Genomic DNA, 20,000 nt, shown 5'->3' with positions numbered 1-20,000 from the left:
ATTAAAACCGAAATGTCTTGACACTTGTTGCAGTTGCGGCTTATTAGGACAAAAATCAATGTAGAGGAGATTTGTGGTTGATCAGGACAAAACTGTAAGTCAGACAAGCTAAAGTTAACTGGACCAGCCAAAGCAATGTCATTACAACAGAAATTCTTTCACCCTGAGATCTACAAAGATTCCAGTACACTTGAGTCTGATGATTGATAGCAGCTTCTTCATGACTGTGTCTGGTGTGTGGGCGGAGCCTATCGTCAGGCTGAATCGCAGTGATAGGCTGTCATAGCTAAGAGGAGCAGAGTTAATGTATCTCATGTTAGTGCTCATTGGATCACATATTAAATCATAAAGCCTGATTATACAGGTGAATTATTCTGTCACAATCACAGATAAGATACAGATTTACAGTCTGATAAAGTCACAAGATAACATCTGCTGTGAAGTAATACTGCTATTTAACCATGAGTAATCCTTATAGATGTCCAGCATGTGTGTGTCGAGCATCAGACCACACCATGGGAACAGACAACATGTGGGATGCTATGGTGGTTTTAGGGAATTTGATCACTTCAGAAGGAGACAGCGCCCTCCACTGACCCTTAGACAGATGAACTCTGTAAATACACAATTCCAGAATGACTTGTCTGCTCAGAAATGTGTGTATTATCTTAAAGTCCTTTGTTAGTGTGTATATGGGACTATAGTTTCTGGCACCTGAACGCCAGCTCATGTAGTTTGCTCCACACTTCTCTCCTGTAAAAGCGCAGTGTATGTTTTTGGCCCATACTCTCGGTGACGTAGAACAGTGCTTTCACCAGGCCGATAACGTACTTGTTCATCAGCCAGAGCAGAAACTGACCGAAGATCCACTTTCTGTACCGGTGCTCACTGGCACAATGACCTGCACCATTCTTGACATCATAAAAAATATTCAGGTGAATCTCAAGAACATGTCCAGCTCATATTTCAATCCCAAAACCAAAATAAATAATATTTTCCATAGAGATTTTTGTGGTCAAAAAGATGTTTTGCATTATGAAATAAAACCCATTTACCCCCTAAATTCTCATTACTGTATTTTATCAGGACTTTTTTATTATTCTGAATGATGATTTTGCTTAATGTGATACAGTAATAAAATCTTACTGTTAAGATAAAAAAAAAATGTATTAATAAAAAATTAAAACACTTTACAATTTAAACATTATATAATTTACGGATTATGGATTTTTTGCATTACAGCAATGAGAATCTGTGGGAAAATGTCCTTAACTGTCATGAAACAATGTAACCATGCAAACATTTTAATGGTCCTAGAAATAGGCTTAATTTTCTTTTTGCAAAATATAATTGTATTTCTTTATTTTTATTTTTATTTTATTTTGAGGTTAAATAGGACTTAAATATGATATTTTTGGCAGGTTTCATAAGATTCACACTTTCACTATGGAGAGCCAAATTACTAAAATTTTAATCATTAAATACATAAAAAAAATAAAAAATAATTCAATAGACAATAAAATCGTTAAAAATACTATTAAATCACTAAACAAATCAATAAATGACCCTTGTTTTTCATTTTAGCACTAGATTGCATCCATTTTCATTTTAGTATTATCTTTAGGTTGATTTTCCATTTAAACAAGTATTTTGTCTTTTAATTTTCAGGGTTGTGGGTATTGGCACGTCACTCAATAACACGTCACTTTTAAAAATCGATTTCTTTGGACTTTCTAGTTAGTAAGTTTAGGTGCATATTTTCTTGGTACAATAAGAGGTGTTCACTCTTGCAGATAAAGTTGCCAACCAATACATTGACAATCACTTAAAATAAACCCGTAAAGGAAATGTAAAGGAAACGTTGGCTGTAATAAATGCTGAAAATTACAGTAACATTGGTTTAGGTTAGTGGAGCATTCTTAACAGCATTGAAAAAATCAACCTAAAGATAATGCCTAAATGAATATGGACACATTTTAGTACTAAAATGAAATACAAGGGTCATATATTGACTTTTTGTGTGTGTGTGTGTGTGTGTGTGTGATTTAATGATTAATTTAGTGATTTTATAGTTTTTATTTTATATTTCATTATGTACTTAATGATTTGTTTAAAGTTTGAGTAATTTGGCCCTACATATTCACATTTACCAAAGAGGGATAATGAATCAAACAAACATGTGAAAATGAAGTGCCTGATAAAAAAAGGCGAAAGAGAAAGAGATACTTGAAAATAGAAATAAACAAAAAGACAGAACAAGAAACTATTAAAGGAATGTTCCGGGTTCAATACAAGTTAAGCTCAATCTACAACATTTGTGGTTAATTACCACATTCATCAACTCGCAGATTAAGTGTAACAACAGGTTTCCAAATACACATCATGGTTGATGTTGGTAAGATAATATATCATATTATAAATCCCTCGTTTATTTAAAAAAGCACAAATGGACACTTACAATGGAAGTCAATGGGGTCAATCCATAAACGTTAAAATACTCACTGTTTCAAAAGTATAGACACAAGACGTAAACAATAATTGTGTTAACATGATTTTAGTGTGATTTAATTGCTCGTTAACCTTTTCTGTGTAAAGTTATATACAATTTTACATACAACTTTGTCGCCATGACATAACACCGTAAACCCTAAAACAACAGTAAAAAAAATGACGACATAAACAACTTTACAGCTCAAATAATCCACAAGTTTTAACAGAAGAATTCATGCAATTTCTATTATATAATTATAAGCTTCACATTTCTGCCTTTAAACCCTCCAAAAATTTACCCCATTCACTTCCATTGTAAGTGTCTCACTGTAACCTCCGTTTTTAATTTTTTAAGGAGGGATGAGTCCAAATTAACTTTTGTGGTAATCAACATTATGCCACAAATGCTGTCAATCGAAACCAGGAATATTCTTTTAAAATATGTTAAAAACACACGTTTGTTGGATCCTATCCAATAGCAGTCAGTAACCTTCATCCTCCACATCAGCTGGACCAATGAGAGATGCTCGAATTTCCCAAGACGCAGGACATTCTTCACAGACAGGAAGAGGAGCTGGAATAACATATCGCAAACATTCCCTCACAAACAGATACACCCTGTAGGGTGAGTAGTGTGAACCCAGGAAAGATTCCATATCCTGCTTCCCTGTGTTTGCGGAGCACTTCCTCTGCAGGAAGAGGGTGTACAGGCACTTCCTGTGCTGCCGTAGGAGTTGACTGAAAAGTGGTACAGTTTTATAGAAACTTTGGTAAGTTTTTTATGTCTGGACTTTCCGTCGGACAAGTTAGATTGTCCTTGAAGGAAAATCAATCGGACAAGATCCTCCCCCTGCAAACGCCAAACCCCGCCCATTCCTGCTTTCAACTTCCTGTTGAGCAGGAAGCCCTTCATGCCACGCCCGTTTTAGAGCATGCTCAGAACACGGATGGAGCAGTGCGACGGGCGAGACGGTCACTGTTCTGCTGGCTTCCAGCTCTGGGCTCCATTACTTTAAGGACGGGAGGTCAAAAGGCCTAAATCTTTCTCGAAGGTGTCGACGCCCTTCTCAGTTTCCATAATCACCCTTTGTCGTTTTGTTGCAGGGAAAGCTTGATGTTTATCTTCCGCATCCTCATTCCGATCTCTCTTTTTAGTCTTTTCCAAGATTACTTTCCCATTACTCCTAATATTCCGTGTTCTTGAGGGATTTCCCGTGTCACATTGTGCTGAGCTGAAATAACAAAATACAGCTTATTAAGTGTAACAACAGGTTAGATAATGGATAATGGCATCCAGAACGCTAGAGGGCGCCGCTTGCTCACACAGTGCTGACCGAAGCTCTGAATGCTGAAACACAGCTTTTTAAGGTTTAATAATCGCACAAGGACATATTGTGATTTCAATCTTAATTCAGTCAAACATGCAGCATTAATGTATATCATACTGATATCTCAGAAGACAAAGTCTACTGGTTTCAAAGCGTTTTGAATGGTTTCCCTCATCATGTATAGGTAAAAGACGCTTTCAGAAATGTCACGTCCATTTATGGCGTTTTTTTCCGAAATACCATACGAGATAGAATCAAAATGTAGTATTACATGTTCTTAGGAGTGACAACCCTTCTACATATTGTAGCTATTATTATTTCTGGATTGTGTATTTAAATAAACAAGAGTTTTTACAAAGTGTGTTACTAATTAATTATAAATCAACCATCGGTTTTTCATATCTGTGTTTTCATGCTAATAACTGATATGCCGATGGTTTTAATTTGGCCAATAATTGGCTGATAAATATCGACAGACGATACATTGGTGTATCTCTGGTTAACATGATTTTAGTTTGACAATATCACTTACTAACCTTTTTTTTTTTTAGCAAAGTTACAGTATATCTAATTTTACAACAAATTGTCCATGAGGATGTAATGAACTAAGCTTCACATTTCTGCCTTTAAACCCTCCAAAAATTGGTCCCATTGACTTCCATTGTAAGTGCCTCACTGGAACATAGATTTGTGCTATTTTTAAAGAAAATGAGGGACGAAAAATAGTTCAAAACTATTTTTTGTGGCAATCAACGTTATGCCAAAAATCCTGTCGATTGAGCTTAACTTTTAATGAACCCAATTTCATGCTTTTATTGAAATATTATTATTTATATATTCTTTTCTTTTTTTACAGTGCAAAATGTTTATAGTTTTCAAACAGTCCTTTAAAAATCTTAATCTGTCACTGGCCACAACATACCAATTTTGAAGTAGATTATTTAAAGTTTCTGATTTCTAGATTTGTTTAACCAGTATCCAAACAGTAAACTCAATTATATTATTTATTTTATAACCATATACTTGGATGAATGTTTTTTTTTTACAAACATACAGGATTTTAAAAAAACATTTTTTTTTAAATAATAGTTAGGTATGTTCATACCTCTTACAAAAAAAGTAGGGGGTACCATGGTAAAGTGATGGTATCAGATGGCAAAACAATGGTACTGAATAATTACCATACACAATGGTATTTATTTACATAACATCCAAAGTATTTAAACTTGACACTTTTATATTAGTGACAGGCGGCAGACCCGTGTTTATCTTTTACAAAATCATACCATGAAATTATCAGTTTTACTATGTGAAACCTACATTAAGAGATGTATGACAGAACATTTACAAAACTATTTTCAAAGAAGGGTCTATATGACTGAAGACTCACCATAAGTTTCTTGTATAATATCTACACAAATTCAACACACAATCATAGTCTGGACTCTCAGGTAACTTCTACTGAGAACATCGTATATATTCATGTCTAAATAAACTTTAACAAACAGGTGAATATGCTGTAGTAGGTGTGTGTGTTTCCTGTGCATGAGCGTGCATATCATTAATCCCCTGAGGGGACTAAACTCCTCCACAGTCTGAAGAGCGCAGAATGTCAAGCACATGTTTCAGCCAGCTGTCTGTCATGTCGTGTGTGTTGTTTGAATAGGTCTCCCACTTCCACAAATCACAGCACAGATAATGAAAACTGCTAAAGGCCCCGGATGAAAATATCTCAAGTTCAAAATGTTAAAATCGACATTAATTATACATCTGTAATTATCACTCTGTATTCTGAGTTCAAACACTTTCAGTAACATTTTTAGTAAGACTTAAAAAGACAGACAGATAGATCGACAGACAGACATAAAAAGAAAGACATATTGACAGACAGACAGATAGACAGACAGACAGCTAGAAAGAGAGACAGATATACAGACAGGCAGACATATAGAAAGACAGACAAACAAAAAGATAGACATATCGACAGAAAGACAGACCTATAGACAGACAGACATATCAACAGAGAGACAGACAGATATATCGACAGATAGAAAGACAGAGAGACAGACAGACAGACAGAAAGACAGATAGAGACAGACAGATATACAGACAGGCAGACATATAGAAAGACAGACAAATAAAAAGATAGACATCGACAGAGAGACAGACAGACAGATTGACAGATAGAAAGACAGAGAGACAGACAGACAGACAGACAGATAGAGACAGACAGATACAGACAGACAGATAGATAGACAGCTAGAAAGAGAGACAGATATACAGACAGGCAGACATATAGAAAGACAGACAAATAAACAAATAGACATATCGACAGATAGAAAGACAGACAGACAGACAGACAGATAGAGACAGACAGATACAGACAGACAGCTAGATAGACAGACAGCTAGAAAGAGAGACAGATATACAGACAGGCAGACATATAGAAAGACAGACAAACAGACAAATAAAAAGATAGACATATCGACAGAAAGACAGACATATAGACAGACAGACATATCGACAGATAGAAAGACAGACAGACAGACAGACAGATAGAGACAGACAGATACAGACAGACAGCTAGATAGACAGACAGACAGACAGATAGACAGACAGCTAGAAAGAGAGACAGATATACAGACAGGCAGACATATAGAAAGACAGACAAACAGACAAATAAAAAGATAGACATATCGACAGAAAGACAGACATATAGACAGACAGACATATCGACAGATAGAAAGACAGACAGACAGACAGACAGATAGAGACAGATACAGACAGACAGCTAGATAGACAGACAGACAGACAGATAGACAGACAGCTAGAAAGAGAGACAGATATACAGACAGGCAGACATATAGAAAGACAGACAAATAAACAAATAGACATATCGACAGATAGAAAGACAAAGAGACAGACACACTGTCGATTTTTCATAATCACATTTATTTATACTGTATTAAAAAGACAAGCTCCCAAACCACCAGAGTCTGTGTCAGACCATGAGCAGGTCAGCGGGAGGCGGTTTAAGGGGGATTTGTCCCAGTGTGAAGTGTTTCTCTGTGAATTCCTTCAGTTCGTCAGGGGTCAGATCACTCTGAGCTGTGAAGAGACTGTCCGCAGCATTCCCAGTATTCCCAATGCCTGCCACTCCACCAAACAAACTGCCGCCCCCTGCTGGTGCCGATGACCCAAACATGATGCCAAACCCTCCCGCGGAGCTAACGGAGGAGGACAATTTGAAGCTGAATGCCACGGCAGAGCCGAATGCCCCTGTGCTGGGTTTATTTGCCGCATCTGGAGCTGCAAAGGAAAAGGACGTCGCAGACAGAGTGGAACTGCCGAAACCTGACGAGGGCTGAGCTGTGGTGGATATAGAGCCAAATCCAGATGCATGCTGGGTATTTGATGCTCCAAAACCAGTTCCAGGTGAGGCAAAGCTAAAAGTGCTGCTGCTCTGAGAGTCTGAGCCAAACCCTGAGAAAACAACCAATAGTTTACAAAACAAATCGTTTCTGTCTTCTAATGATAATTTAAGCAGTGTATTAATGGGAATTTCATTGTAGAATACAGAGTCATAAGATTACGTTATGAAAGTAAATTAATCACAAATGTCTTTGGTACAAATAAAGCATGTTGAATTGCACTAATTGCATAAACAGTGCTTGCATTTTTAAGGGCTGCAATTGAACATGGTTTGTATATTTAAGCTGTAAATATTTCAACTGAAAATATTTTGCACAAAAATTCATCTTTAAAAATTTTCTAATAAATTTAGATAATAAATTTAGTAAAAATAAATACTAAAAAAAGTATATTTTATTAATTTTCAAATATTATAATATTACATTTTTTTTTAATTCTTTTTCATTTTTTGACAGGTAATATTTGACAGGTAATTCTTTATATTTCGCTTTAAAAATTCACCTCAAATTTCAGTAGTTCAAATTCAGTTGAAAGATCAACCTTGCACATCCTGACGTTGCAGGAAAAGTAGTGCCAATGCGCATCTTCACTTGCTGCTACGAGGCGTCACCACTAGGTGGTGCAATAAAACCTCATTTTTCTACTAATTTTTTTTTTTACTTATAATGCAAGACATTTGTCATTAATATACTTCCATATTAAGCGTTCAGAAGAGAAGTGAACGGGGATTTTGAAAATGTTCAAACTCTGTCAGAGTGTTCACACTCCATACCTCCTGTTCCAAACGCTGATGATGATGATGATGATGATGATGGTGGTGTTGTGGATCCAAACCCAGATGCTGTACCCAGAGCTTGATGATCCAAACCCATGTGATAATGTTTGAGAACTGGAGTTATTGAGCTCTGACATCTGAAGACATCACAATCACATGTTTTAAAGATCAGGGAATAGTTTCATATTATCACTGATGCAGCATGATCTTACCACACTGATCTGAGTGGAGCTGCTCATGGTTTGGAGTTCTTGAAATCTGCTCCTCCATTGGTTGGCCAGCTGCTTCACTGAGTTCACCTGAAACATCACAGAGTATTGAGTGAAACTCTGGCATTAAAAATCTTAATTAAACTATTATAGATATGCAAATAAAGGTTACCTTCAAGACATGCACTGATGCTACATGGGAGTCAAACTCAGTAATCAAATTTCCCTTGTGGACTTATAATATGGAGGAAGTGATGTCATTCTCTTACATAAGCCTGAAGGTCATCAGATGCCCTGCTAGTGTAATATTCCAGTCTCAGCTCTTCAGGAGACAACTCAACGAACCCTGCAAGACACAAACACAGTTAAAAACCCCTTCCATTCTCAAACCTAGTTGCCAAATTACAATGTACTTGAAAGCAGACACAGGGATGCTGCACAGATTTTAAAATCAAATTTAAGGCTTTTTAAGACCTTTTTTAAGACTTGAACAAATAGTACATTATGTCCATACCGGACCATATTAAAATTGTTTTATGTATCAATATATCAACAGATATGAATTAGAGGTTGATCAATATTGGATTTTGCTGATACAATGTGTTGGAAGAAAGGCGATAACTGATAAATCGGCCGATAGTTTTTAAAACTGATATATTGAATGTGTTAATGTTCTTACTGTGATGGGCACAAACACAGAGGCAACAAGAAACCAACTTTACAATAATAATCAGAAAAACAAATGAAGATTTGGTGCATAACGCAGGACACTCAAGCCGAAAATACACCGGGGACTCTTATTTTGAAATGTCTGTACTCCCAGTTGCTCACACAGATAAAGGAAATAAAATATATACTCTTACAATCATCTACAACTTATTACTATATACACGCTGTAAAATAAACTTTGTCATAAAACTAAAATGAGTAATTAACTGATTTTGAACCACTCTATTATTTAATATTTTTAAAATACAGGTAATGTGAATTGTGTATGAATCTCACCTGAGATCTGCACCTTGAGAACAGAATAACATGAAAACGGCCACTGGCCAGAAATCTGCCAGGTCTCCATATCTTGCTGGATTGTTTCACTGAAATAAAAACAAACAAAAATATAAACATACAACTATAAAACAATACAGATGCAGAGTGCATCACTTAGAGGAAGACCGATATATCGGTTTTACCAATTAATCGGTGCCGATAGCTGCTTTTTGGAACTATCGGTTATCTGAAAAAAACTATGCCGATAGTTGCCGATAGTTTTTTTATACCTCCGTGTTCCTCTGAAAATTACATCTTTAAAATTGAAGCGAGGGCATGCAAAGAAAAATGCGACTATATAGAAACGTCCCTCGTCAGCACATACATTGTGTTTCCAACTTCAGAATGTGGATGATAATAGTTTTATTTATAATTATTTAAATGTAACTATTTATAATTATTTAATCATTATATATTGAACTACTGTTATTTGAGGGGCCTTTTCAGCAAATATTTATGTATGCGATTAATTGCGATTAATTTGATTAATTAATCAGCATACCAATGAATTAATTCGATTAACATTTTTTATCAATTGACAGCCATAATAATGATATAAAGGCTATAAAAAGCTTAATTTGTTTAATACTTAATACAGAGCATTGTAACGGAGCCAAGTCTATATCATTTCAAAATAAGAGTCCTCGGTGTGTTTCAGGCTTGTTTATTGATAAAATTCCCATGTTATGCACCCAATCTTCTTTTTTGGTTTTCGGTTGAAAAATAAACACATCTGGGATTTTATTCATTTTGTACTCTGGTCTCCATGTCTATCTCCAAACTATCAGCCGATTAATTGGTTATTGGCCTTTTCAACCACCTTAGTTATCGTAATGGTAAAATGCACTATCGGTCGACCTCTAGCATCAAAAAAGCATCAACTGAGCTTAAACACTGAACTCAAATGGACACGTCCCGTCAAACCCATTTGACTCCAGGTCCATAAAACAGAATTCTGCATCCATAAAGAGCACTTACACATGTTTTGCATTGTCATTCGCTGCGTTTTGTTCTAATTAATCAAAGTTACTTTGAGTGTTGAGCGCTGAGAATCTATTCTGGCTGGAGAAGCTGAAATCAGAGCTTTTGGGGTCTCTCGTCCCGCCTCTGTTCCAGTCATTACCACCACCACGAGAAAACGTCGAGGGCTAGATGTAATCGCCACCACTAGTCCTTTGAGATGGGTTTATCCACACTCGATTCCCAAAGCCTGGAGACAGACAAACAACAACACATGTGAACAAACAGACTTTAAGAGTAACACTGTAGTCAATGTTGGTAAACCTCAATTTAATCCACACTGAGTTTAACACTGTTTTGAGTAATTTTGAGAAATTAAAACTGTTTGGATGGGGTGCAGATCTGGACTAATACTTACTGAACACTTGGTACATAGTTCAGTGATATAATCAGATAGTAATCCCAAGGTACTGAATGATTGATATGATGCTATTAAAATATACTATAAGTATTACAACCACTGTAGTGTTCAACATTACTCAATGCCATTTTATATCAGAGATAAAGTGTGTGTTTGTTTGACCACCTCTGTTGCTCTGCTGGTTTCCTCTGTAATCTCTATAATTCAATGAAGCTGTCAGCTGAGGACATGTGAGGCGTCTATTTCTCAAACTAGAGACTCTGATGTACTTATCCTCTTGTTTAGTTGTACATCTGGTCTTCCACATCTCTTTCTGTCCTTCTGAGTCAGTTGTCCTTTGTCTTTGAAGACTGTAGTGTACACCTTTGTATGAAATCTTCAGTATTTTGGCAATTTCAAGCATTGTATAGCCTTCATTCCTCAAATCAATGATTGACTGATGAGTTTCTAGAGAAAGCTGTTTCTTTTTTGCCATTTCTGGAATAATAAATGTTTTGTTTTTTTCTCCCCAATTTGGAATGCCCAATTCCTAAAGTTCTCATGGTGGCGTAGTGACTCACCTCAATCCAGGTGGTGGAGGACGAATCTCAGTTGCCTCCGTGTCTCAGACCATCAACCCGTGCATCTTATCACGTGGCTTGTTGAGCACATTACTGTGGAGACATAGCACATGTGGAGGCTTCATGCCATCAACCGCGGCATCCACGCACAACTCTACCCACTGAGAGCAAGTACCACATTATAGTGACCACAAGGAGGTTACCTCATGTGACTCTACCCTCCCTAGCAACCAGGCCAATTTGGTTGCTTAGGAGACCTGGCTGGAGTCACTCAGCACACCCTGGGATTTGAACTCGTGAACTCCAGGGGTGGTAATCAGCATCTTTACTCACTGAGCTACCCAGGACCCAACCTAATATTGACCTAAAGACATGCCAGTCTATTGCATACTGTGGCAACTCAAAAACAAACACAAAGACAATGTTAAGCTTCATTTAATGAACCAAATAGCTTTCAGTTGTGTTTGATATAATGGCAAGTGATTTTCTAGTACCAAATGATCAATTTAGCATGATTACTCAAGGATAAGGTGTTGGAGTGATGGCTGCTGTCTAGATTTGATCAAAAATGACTTTTTTCAAATAGTGATGGTGCTGTTTTTTACATCAGTAATGTCCTGACTATACTTTGTGATCAGTTGAATACCACTTTTGTGAATTAAAGTACCAATTTCCTTCCGAAACTGCAAAATCTGTACATTATTCCCAACTTTTGGCCGTCAGTGTATAAGTGAAGTTTCCTCAACCAACTCCACACCTCCAGTGGTAATTTATACTATTCTGTGATATTACTTCTTAAAATAATATTGATAACTTTTTATAATACTTCTGCCATCATATCTTTTTTTTTTTATTTAATCATCACAGCTGCGTCCAAAAGCTGGAAAATGCTGCTGTTTATGAGGAAAATTTGTCTACATATATAGAGGTAGGATGAAAATAAGGTGCCTTTCAAACTGTTCTGAGACCAGTTTTCTTTAAAAATAGGTGCACTCAGTAACTTTTGTTTTTGTGTCATCTTGGACTTACACTGACAGCGGCTTGGAGCATCGTATAAAGTCAAACATTTTCAGTTTCAATTGATATTGTAGAAATTTAGTATTTACAGTCAGCCATGATTAATCAATGAGTGAAAGTGTCCAATAACAGGACAGTTACTGAGATTAAGCGAGTAGTATTCGGCTGGTCATGTGATCCCCATATGTGGACCCTCTCCATGTAGAATAAAACAGCTTTTATAAGGTTACTGATATGACTGGAGTCTTCATTTTACTGTGAATTGTCATGATTTCCTACATATACTGAAAAATTACAATTCATGTCTTTAGGAGTTCAACTTTTTTAATGAGGAAAACATTACTGAGTGCACCTTTAAGAGGTACATTCATACAAAAACGCTTTTGGTTAAAGCTGAAGTATATAACTTTCCGTGTTAAAATATTTTCTCCTATCCCAGCTTAATATGCAGAGACAATTATAAGTAAGCCGTTCATAGGTTAATTTTCATGATAACTGTAAACACGGTGTCTCTGTGGCACTATACAATTCCAGTGTTCGTTTAGAGAGATCCGTTTAAACCCGCCCCAACAACGTTACTCAACCAGTGGGTTGAGTTGGGGGCGGGACTATCTGACAATTTGAACAACTGCAGACGATGGGCGTATCCTGAAAGATGTTTTGAAAACATTATTTATTTTTGCGTTCGTTGGCGCTATTGCCGCAAAAATTACATACTTCAGCTTTAGGCCAAAGTCAGTAAGGCTGCAAGCTGCCTTAGCTTTCAGATGCTATATTCTATAAAATATGAAAAAAAGGAAAATATTTCTATAAATCAATGGCTGCGTATGAAACCAAAGGTAGCTGTCTTGTTGCCTCGCTGCCCTATCAGTCAACGACTCAACAGACAATGTTCGTGTACGAAGGGACCTCCAGAAACTGGTTTCTGACAGGCTACTGAGGCAGCATAATATCACATAGTTGCTAGGATACCCAGCAAAAGATTATCACCATCTGGTGTCCACTAAAGGTAATGCGTCTGCTTCACTGTGGTTCGATTGGACTGAATGGTCTAATAATCTAGAACAAAACCAGGAAAGTTTTGGTGATAAACAAGTGTATATTTAATAACTACAATACTACTTTCTTGCTAGAAATGGAATCAAAAGTTGGAAAAAGTGAATAAAAACCTACATTTATACACAAATTGACTATCAACTGCCTCTTCGGCCGGCATTTTTTCTTCAGCTCAACCGTTGTGGATCCGCGAGCACAAGATTGTGGGATTTCATAGGCAGTGAAAGATACATCTATGCTGCTTTCAAAAATCGATCAGATGAAGGTATCTCAGCAGACAGGATGTGACATGAACACTGAATTTGGACGTGCTTTGGTCCCTTCCTACCTCCATATACAGCCTCCGGAGGCGGCATTTTCCTGGTTTCGGATGCAGCCTATGTCTATGCCACACAGATGGCTTTCGCTGTTGCACAACAAAGCATTATTACAGTATTATCGAGAAAATTTAGTTTATCTTTTTTATATTTGGGGTCCTTGAGTTAGTGGATGGGGCTGAAAAACCTTGGCCTAAATGAAAGGGTGTTTTCTACTTTCAGTTTAGCTTATTAAGGTGACTCAAAAAATACTGATTATTCTTTATTGATTATTTTCATTACTGGCAATATGGAGCCCATTTTTTTGTGGTAACACTGCTGAAAAAAAAAAATCTAATATGTACTACTACAAATATCATTACGAACCATCAGCTGCTAACTATTACATCCATTATTAAATGTTTTTGTAGTGTGTTTTGGGCCACATTACATTAGGATTTAATGGTTTGTATTGGTTTCCATATCAGAAATGCATTTGTCCCTAATATAGTGTCCACTATAAATAACATAACACCAACAGAAGCCAACACATTAGTTTCTAATAAAACCACTACATTATAACTATTTAAACCATTAGAATTAAAGTTTATACTGAAAGAAATATCCAATCAGTTTTTTAAAGACCCAAAAGGGGGGTGGAAGTAATTTCTAAAACATTATTTTCAAAACTAATATTCCACGTTCTTCGCAAATAATACAAGTGTATGTTGGAAAAGCTTCACTAGCAGAACTGGACCAAAAGCAACGCGAGTGACGTCATATAAGGAGACATCAGTTCAGGCTGAAGTAGCCAATCAGAGTGCGGGGTGGCGGACGCGGAGCATGGAGTTACTTGATGGACACACCCAGCTGACCAATGAGCAGCGCTTTCACATCAGGTGGGGGCGGAACACGCGGCAGTGGACGAACAGAGAAGAGGCGCCGCTATAAAACTATATTGAGACCGTCAGTGAGATGCGCGCTGGTTCTCAGTGCTCATGGGTATTATTAGCTCTTACATTAATAGCTGTTTAATAATCAGCTCTTAGTTATTTTCTAATTCTTATCACACATTTTATTTAATTGTGTGGTGTAAATTAGAGGCGTAAACATGACGATATTCGAGCTGAGCAGTCAGATGATCGAGAACACAGTGCAGAAGATGAGTTTGACATCAGTAGTTCTCATCACATCTGTGTTCACACTGACTGTAGGATATCTGAGTAAACTGATGTTCAAACAGCACACAGAAGACTCGGAGAAAGTGAGTACACAATATTCATTACTATTTATTACGTGTGTTTTGATTGGACTGGATAACATACACGAGCTGTCATTATTGTGTGTTGTTTTTAATATTGGAGAAAGTTCACTTAAGACAATTATCTATTCTGGACAATTAACTTTTTTCTTTTTCAAAAAGCTTTATCAAGACTATTATAGGATAACTTTATAAGTAAATAGAATAAATCTATTTGTTCAATAAAAAAATGCATTTACCTATCTGTCTGTCCATCTATGTATCTGTCTGTCTATATATTTATTTATCTACCTCTCTGTCTGTCTATGCATCTATCTGTCTGTCTATATTTTTAACTACCTGTCTCTATCTACCTGTCCATCTATGTATTTGATTGTCTATATATTTATCTACCTGTCTGTCTATATATTTAACTACCTGTCTCTTATTTATCTATCTGTCTGTCTATCTATCTACATATTTATTTATCTACCTGTCTGTCTATCTATCTGTCTATATATTTATTTATCTACCTGTCTGTCTGTCTATCTATGCATCTACCTGTCTATATATTTATCTACCTGTCTGTCTATCTATGCAACTACCTGTCTCTTATCTATCTACCTGTCCATCTATGTATTTAATTGTCTATATATTTATCTACCTGTCTGTCTATATATTTAACTACCTGTCTCTTATTTATCTATCTGTCTGTCTATCTATCTACATATTTATTTATCTACCTGTCTGTCTATCTACCTGTCTATATATTTATCTACCTGTCTGTCTATCTATGCAACTACCTGTCTCTTATCTATCTACCTGTCCATCTATGTATTTAATTGTCTATATATTTATCTACCTGTCTCTTATCTATCTACCTGTCTCTTATATATCTATCTACCTGTCTATCTATGCATCTATCTACCTGTCTATATATTTATTTATCTACCTGTCTGTCTGTCTATGCATCTATCTATACATTTATTTATCTACCTGTCTGTCTATCTATGCATCTATCTGTCTATATATTTATTTATCTACCTGTCTGTCTGTCTATGCATCTATCTATATATTTATTTATCTACCTGTCTGTCTATCTATGCATCTATCTGTCTATATATTTATCTATCTGTCTATCTATGCATCTATCTACCTGTCTCTTATCTATCTACCTGTCCATCTATGTATTTGATTGTCTATATATTTATCTACCCATCTCTTATATATCTATCTACCTGTCTGTCTATCTACATATTTATCTACTTGTCTGTCTATCTACGCATCTATCCACCTGTCTATATATTTATTTATCTACCTGTCTGTCTATCTATCTACATATTTATGTATCTACCTGTCTGTCTATCTATGCATCTATCTACCTGTCTGTCTATCTATGCATCTATCTACCTGTCTGTCTATCTATGCATCTATCTGTCTATATATTTAACTACCTGTCTCTTATCTACCCGTCCATCTATGCATTTGATTGTCTATATATTTATCTAACTACCTGTCTCTTATATATCTATCTACCTGTCTATCTATCTGTCCAACTAGGTATTTGATTGTCTATATATTGATCTACCTGTCTGTTTATATATTTAACTACCTGTCTCTTATCTATCCGTCTATCTAACTACCTGTCTCTTATATATCTATCTACCTGTCTGTCTATATATTTATCTACCTGTCTCTTATATATCTATCTACTGTCCATCTATGTATTTGATTGTCTATATATTTATCTACCTGTCTATCTAACTACCCGTCTCTTATATATCTATCTACCTGTCTGTCTATCTATCTACCTACCTGTCCAACTATGTATTTGATTGTCTATATATTGATCTACCTGTCTGTTTATATATTTAACTACCTGTCTCTTATCTGTCTAACTACCTGTCGCTTATATATCTGTCTGTCTATCTGTCTCTCTAACTACCTGTCTCTTATATATCTATCTACCTGTCTGTCTATATATTTAACTACCTGTCTCTTATATATCTATCTGTCTATATATTTATCTACCTGTCTCTTATATATCTATTTACCTGTCCATCTATGTATTTGATAGATAAATATATAGACAATCTACCCGTCTAACTACCTGTCTCTTATATATCTATCTACCTGTCCATCTATGTATTTGATTGTCTATATATTGATCTACCCGTCTGTTTATATATTTAACTACCTGTCTCCTATCTATCTACCTACCTACCTGTCGCTTATATCTATCTACCGGTCTGTCTAACTACCTGTCTCTTATATATCTATCTACCTGTCTGTCTGTCTATATATTTATCTACCTGTCTCTTATCTATCTACCTGTCCATCTACAGTGTGTATCTGATTGTCGATATATTTATCTACCTGTCTGTCTGTCTATCCATCTTTCTATCTATCATCTGTCTGTCTGTCTGTCTGTATATTTAACTACACTATCTGTCTGTCTATCCATCCACATATTCACCCGTCCTTTTAGTCTGTCCATCTTTCTGACCATCTATCTACAGTTTCTGTCTGTCTATTCACTCATCCTTTTAAAATGTTGATTTCTGTTTTTCCTCAGAAATATCCTCCCCAAATCCCGTCCATTATTCCGTTCCTGGGTCACGCTGTGGCTTTCGGCAAGAGTCCCATAGAGTTTCTGGAGTGGGCATATGAGAAGGTTAGTTTCAGCCGAATCACCTGCATTAAACCTTCAGAGAGGTTCAAATATCAGTCGAGTAAATTGAGTTCATGTACATGACTTGTTTGTTGTCCTGCAGTATGGTCCTGTGGTCAGCTTCACGATGGTTGGGAAAACCTTCACATATCTCCTGGGAAGCGATGTAGCTGCGCTCATGTTCAACAGCAAGAATGAAGATCTGAATGCAGAGGATGTGTACGCACGACTCACCACACCTGTGTTTGGCAAGGGTGTTGCATACGACGTGCCCAATCCTGTAAGATCATGTGACTGACTACCTAGACAAGCATTATAGTCCTGCGAATCAATGACATGTTCAGAGTCTGAAATGCTGTCTCAGCAGCGAGCTTACTATGTTTTTACTGATTTTACAATATTTTGCTTTAATTTATTTTTTGATCCCCTTTTCTCGCAATTTGGAATGCCCAATTCCCACTACTTAGTAGGTCCTCGTGGTGGGCACGGTTACTCACCTCAATCCGGGTGGCGGAGGACAAGTCTCAGTTGTCTCCGCTTCTGAGACCGTCAATCCGTGCATCTTATCACGTGACTCGTTGTGCATGACACCGCGGAGACTCACAGCATGTGGAGGCTCATGCTACTCTCCACGATGCACACACAACTTACCATACGCCCCATTGAGAGCGAGAACCACTAATCACGACCACGAGGAGGTTACCCCGTGTGACTCTATCCTCCCTAGCAACTGGGCCTATTTGGTTGCTTAGGAGACCTGGCTGGAGTCACTCAGCACACCCTGGATTCTAACTCCAGGGGTGTTAGTCAGCGTCAATACTCGCTGAGCTACCCAGGCCTCCACTGATCTGACAATATTAACACTATAAACAAGGATGTTTTAGGCATTATATGGTGCTGTGTATTTGTGTAGTTCAAACTTCAATGACTTTAACCACAAACAATGGTCATATTTCCATTTTGTCTTTCATTCAGCGTTGAAGTGATTTGTTTGTGCACTCAGTTATTTCTGGAGCAGAAGAAAATGTTGAAGACAGGACTGAACATTGCACATTTTAAGCAGCATGTTGAGATAATTGAAGAGGAAACCAAAGATTATTTCAAACGATGGGGAGACAGTGGAGAGAGAAGTAAGGAGACATCCATCACACATTCAGAATATTTCAGATGTATTTCTATTTATTTTATTAAGGCAACTGTCAACAATTTTAAAGTACTCAAATGGAGAAATGTTTTAAATGCACCACAGTCACAGTGTTACAGGGAAATCAACCTGCCAATAGCTTAAGCACTTACATGCACAATCATACAATGAGCCTGTTTACATGCACACCAATAGGCAAAAAAAAAAAACGTTTACATCGGGAAATCATTAAGTTATTCCCTGATGTTGACGTTAAACGTAAACAGTCATGTTCATAACACTTGCATACAAAGGATAGCCAGTAAGAATGCCGGTAAAGGTGTTAACATGCAACCCAAAAATGGGGTAATGGGCAAAAATCTACCCGTGTCGATCGGTTTATTCTTAAGAGGTTTTTGACCACACGTTGTTGGCTTAAGCATAATCGGTGTAAGAATGTGCAAGTCAATGTGCTCATTGTCTCTGCATATTAAGCTGGTATATGAGCAAGTATTATGATATCCAAAGAAATCACTGCAAGTTTTAAAACTCCCGAAAGAACAGAACAGCTGTGCAATGCACCCAATTCATCGGTCTTCCTCTTTAGATCTGTTTGAGGCATTATCTGAGCTGATCATCCTGACAGCGAGCCGCTGTCTGCATGGTCGTGAGATCCGTGGCATGTTGAACGAGCGAGTCGCGCAGCTCTACGCCGATCTTGACGGAGGATTTACTCATGCAGCGTGGCTGCTGCCCGGATGGCTGCCGCTGCCCAGCTTCAGGTGTGACATTGAAAAATGACAGTCACACCAAATCAACATGAGAGAAGAGTTTCACTTTCATATTAACTTGTGTTTGTTAACTGTGATTTCAGACGGAGGGATCGAGCACATTTGGAAATCAAGAAAATATTTTATAAAGTGATCAAGAGACGGAGAGAAGCCGTAGAGAAAGACGACGACATCCTGCAGACGCTTATAGATGCCACATACAAGTACGCCACTATAACATACAACGCACACCATTTGAACATCCAGAATCAATTCATTTCAGAACAACTGTTCATGTGTGGGGACATGCTGCATTTAATTTGGTTTTTTAAATTGGGTTTGTAATTAATGAAAATTTTTTTTACAAAATAAGCGCACACTCCATTCTTGAGTCAGAACTTCGGGTTTAAGTAAGGTTTAGTCTTAAAATTTGACAGCACAGATCACCGTCACTTTTAAAGACCAACTTCAACCTAAAAAAAAGGAATATTCCAGGTTCAATACAAATTAAGCTCAATCAACAGCATTTGTGGCAATATATATATATATATATATATATAAATTATTTTTTATTATTATTATATTTTTTTGTGTGTGATTTTCTC

At 36.8% G+C, this 20,000-nt stretch overlaps 1 protein-coding gene and 2 pseudogenes across 1 annotated transcript; 1 reads left to right on the top strand and 2 right to left on the bottom strand.

Moving 5' to 3' along the window:
• LOC127424999 (telomerase reverse transcriptase-like) overlaps positions 1–3,627 on the bottom strand; it is a 7,067-nt pseudogene extending 3,440 nt beyond the window's left edge.
• A 2,146-nt stretch (positions 3,628–5,773) lies between these two features.
• On the bottom strand, positions 5,774–12,272 carry LOC127424998 (nucleoporin NUP42-like; annotated as a pseudogene).
• A 2,254-nt stretch (positions 12,273–14,526) lies between these two features.
• LOC127425565 (lanosterol 14-alpha demethylase-like) lies at positions 14,527–19,979 on the top strand. Its single transcript, XM_051671687.1, has 6 exons — positions 14,527–14,855; positions 17,407–17,505; positions 17,606–17,782; positions 18,506–18,632; positions 19,233–19,407; positions 19,500–19,979. Exons 1-6 carry the CDS (start codon positions 14,703–14,705, stop codon positions 19,738–19,740), a joined length of 972 nt encoding a protein of 323 aa, XP_051527647.1. The 5' UTR covers positions 14,527–14,702; the 3' UTR covers positions 19,741–19,979.
• Positions 19,980–20,000: the final 21 nt, after the last annotated feature.

This window comes from Myxocyprinus asiaticus, chromosome 34 (genome assembly GCF_019703515.2).
Source record: "Myxocyprinus asiaticus isolate MX2 ecotype Aquarium Trade chromosome 34, UBuf_Myxa_2, whole genome shotgun sequence".
Taxonomy (NCBI): Eukaryota; Metazoa; Chordata; class Actinopteri; order Cypriniformes; family Catostomidae; genus Myxocyprinus; species Myxocyprinus asiaticus.
Note: the sequence above shows the minus strand (reverse complement) of the source record. Positions and strands in the feature narration are given on the sequence as shown.

What these genes read in the sequence shown, in the direction of transcription:
- LOC127425565 (XM_051671687.1), top strand. Translation starts at nt 14,703, where the DNA reads ATGACGATATTCGAGCTGAGCAGTCAGATGATCGAGAACACAGTGCAG. An exon ending in CATACGACGTGCCCAATCCT is followed by an intron (nt 17,783 to 18,505) that starts GTAAGATCATGT and finishes TTGTGCACTCAG; the next exon opens with TTATTTCTGGAGCAGAAGAA. An exon ending in GGGAGACAGTGGAGAGAGAA is followed by an intron (nt 18,633 to 19,232) that starts GTAAGGAGACAT and finishes CTTCCTCTTTAG; the next exon opens with ATCTGTTTGAGGCATTATCT.